The sequence below is a fragment of the Saprolegnia parasitica genome (genome assembly GCF_000151545.1).
Source record: "Saprolegnia parasitica CBS 223.65 unplaced genomic scaffold supercont2.35, whole genome shotgun sequence".
NCBI classification, from domain to species: Eukaryota; Oomycota; class Saprolegniomycetes; order Saprolegniales; family Saprolegniaceae; genus Saprolegnia; species Saprolegnia parasitica.
Window position 1 is genome coordinate 49,331 of NW_012156429.1, and position 1,819 is coordinate 51,149.

General features: G+C 55.0%; 1 protein-coding gene across 1 annotated transcript; it reads left to right on the forward strand.

Annotated features, from left to right (window-relative positions):
* The first annotated feature begins 15 nt into the window (after nucleotides 1-15).
* Nucleotides 16-961, forward strand: SPRG_07918 (hypothetical protein). Its single transcript, XM_012347270.1, has one exon. It carries the CDS (start codon nucleotides 237-239, stop codon nucleotides 867-869), a length of 633 nt encoding a protein of 210 aa, XP_012202660.1. The 5' UTR covers nucleotides 16-236; the 3' UTR covers nucleotides 870-961.
* Nucleotides 962-1,819: the final 858 nt, after the last annotated feature.

Sequence of the window (1,819 nt, forward strand, 5' to 3'; positions counted from 1 at the left end):
GCCTCGGCCTCGAGACAGCGCGTGTCCTCGCGGCCAAGGGGGCCACCGTCGTCATCGCCTGTCGCTCCGCCTCGAAGGGTGACGCAGCTGTGGCTTCGATTCTCAAAGCGCAGCATGACGCCAAGGTGTCGTTCTTGGAGCTCGACTTGGCGTCATTGGCGTCCATCAAGGCGTTTGTGACTGCGTTCAGCGCCAAGTTTGAGCGGCTGGACGTCCTCATCAACAACGCCGGTGTCATGGCCTGTCCCAAGGCCACGACAACCGACGGGCTCGAGATGCAGTTTGGTGTCAACCACATTGGTCATTTCTACTTGACCAAGCTGCTTATGCCAGCGCTCCAGTGGACGGGCACGGCCGACGCACCCGCGCGCGTCGTGAACCTCTCGTCCATGGGCCAAAACCTCTATGCGCCAGACGAAGGTATTTTCCTAAACGACCTCAGCGGCGACAAGTCGTACTACGAGTGGGAGCGCTACGGTATGGCCAAGCTCGCCAACGTCCTCTTCTCCACCGAACTCAACAAGCGGTACGCAAGCCAGCACGTCATTTCCGTTGCGCTGCATCCCGGCGTGATTGTCGCGACCGAGCTCACCCGCCACCTGGGAATTGCCAGCACCGTGCGAAGTCTCTCAGGCTTGCGATCGGGCATGTTGATGCGCGCGTTCCGAGAGCCCATGAAGTCGATTGCGCAGGGCGCGGCGACGACGATCGTGGCTGCCTTGGACCCGGCCGTGCAGCCGGGCGGCTACTACGCTGACTGCCAGGTCAGTACCGACCTGCACCCGAAAGCAACCGACGTCGATCTCGCCCGTCAGCTGTGGGAAGTCTCGGAGAGCCTTGTCAAAGACATTGAAGCCAAGCTCTTGTAGTCCATGCTGCTTGTACCCTCAACTCGCCCATACGGCTCACCACGAAAACAACACTTTTTTCCAAAGCTAAAAATGTTTATAAAAAATAGTCGATATTATAACAGGTCCCGTGCGGGGTGAGCTGGTAGGAACTTTCGAAGCGTTGTTTACCGGTATTTGCGACGACGGCGCTTTCACATTCGCACCTAATCGGAAAGTTGCGTGAATTTCAGTCAAGTGCGCCGTCGTACTTTATCGAAATTGATATACTTTAATCGAGTATAACGTCCGGCGATGTGACAGCACTTAAGAGGAATTCCTTATTCGCATTTAACAGGACACATTTGGCGCGATATGATTGGCTAAGACCAATATAACTGCGTTTCATTGGTCAAAATGGCTTGATATATAGCCAATGGGTTGGCCAGAATGTACGAATTAATCCCCTGGGATGCTGGTACACCACGTAAACGTTCCTACCAGGATAAATACCAATAGTGTCTGCGGTGGTGGAGTATCGCATTTGTCGAGGACTCCACTTTTCAGAGCGATCGTGATTTAAATGCCAAGAACGTATAAGTCTATAATATATTATCTAGTAAGAGCGATCGCAACCAAAGACGCGGGCGTTGAGTGCACGACAACCGAGTCCGAGGATAGCCACAGCGTCGGCCCGAGGTACGTGCTTGGGTATGTCAGCGTGAGTGCGTCGGTCGTCACCTCGTCACAGCGGGTGCACTCGGCGATTACAGCGGCCACTTTTCGTCCCAGACTCTCTCCATTTGCATACGACACCTCGCTGGATGTACCATTGCAATGCACGAAGAGTGTTCCTGGCGCTTGCAAGACGTCGAGCGACTGCTGCGCCGGCGTCAAGAGAAATGCAACGGAGGCGCCGACAGAGTGCCCATTGGAGAGGTACCATTGGTGCCACGACGCGGCATCCAAGACGAAAACATGCCTGTCAGGTC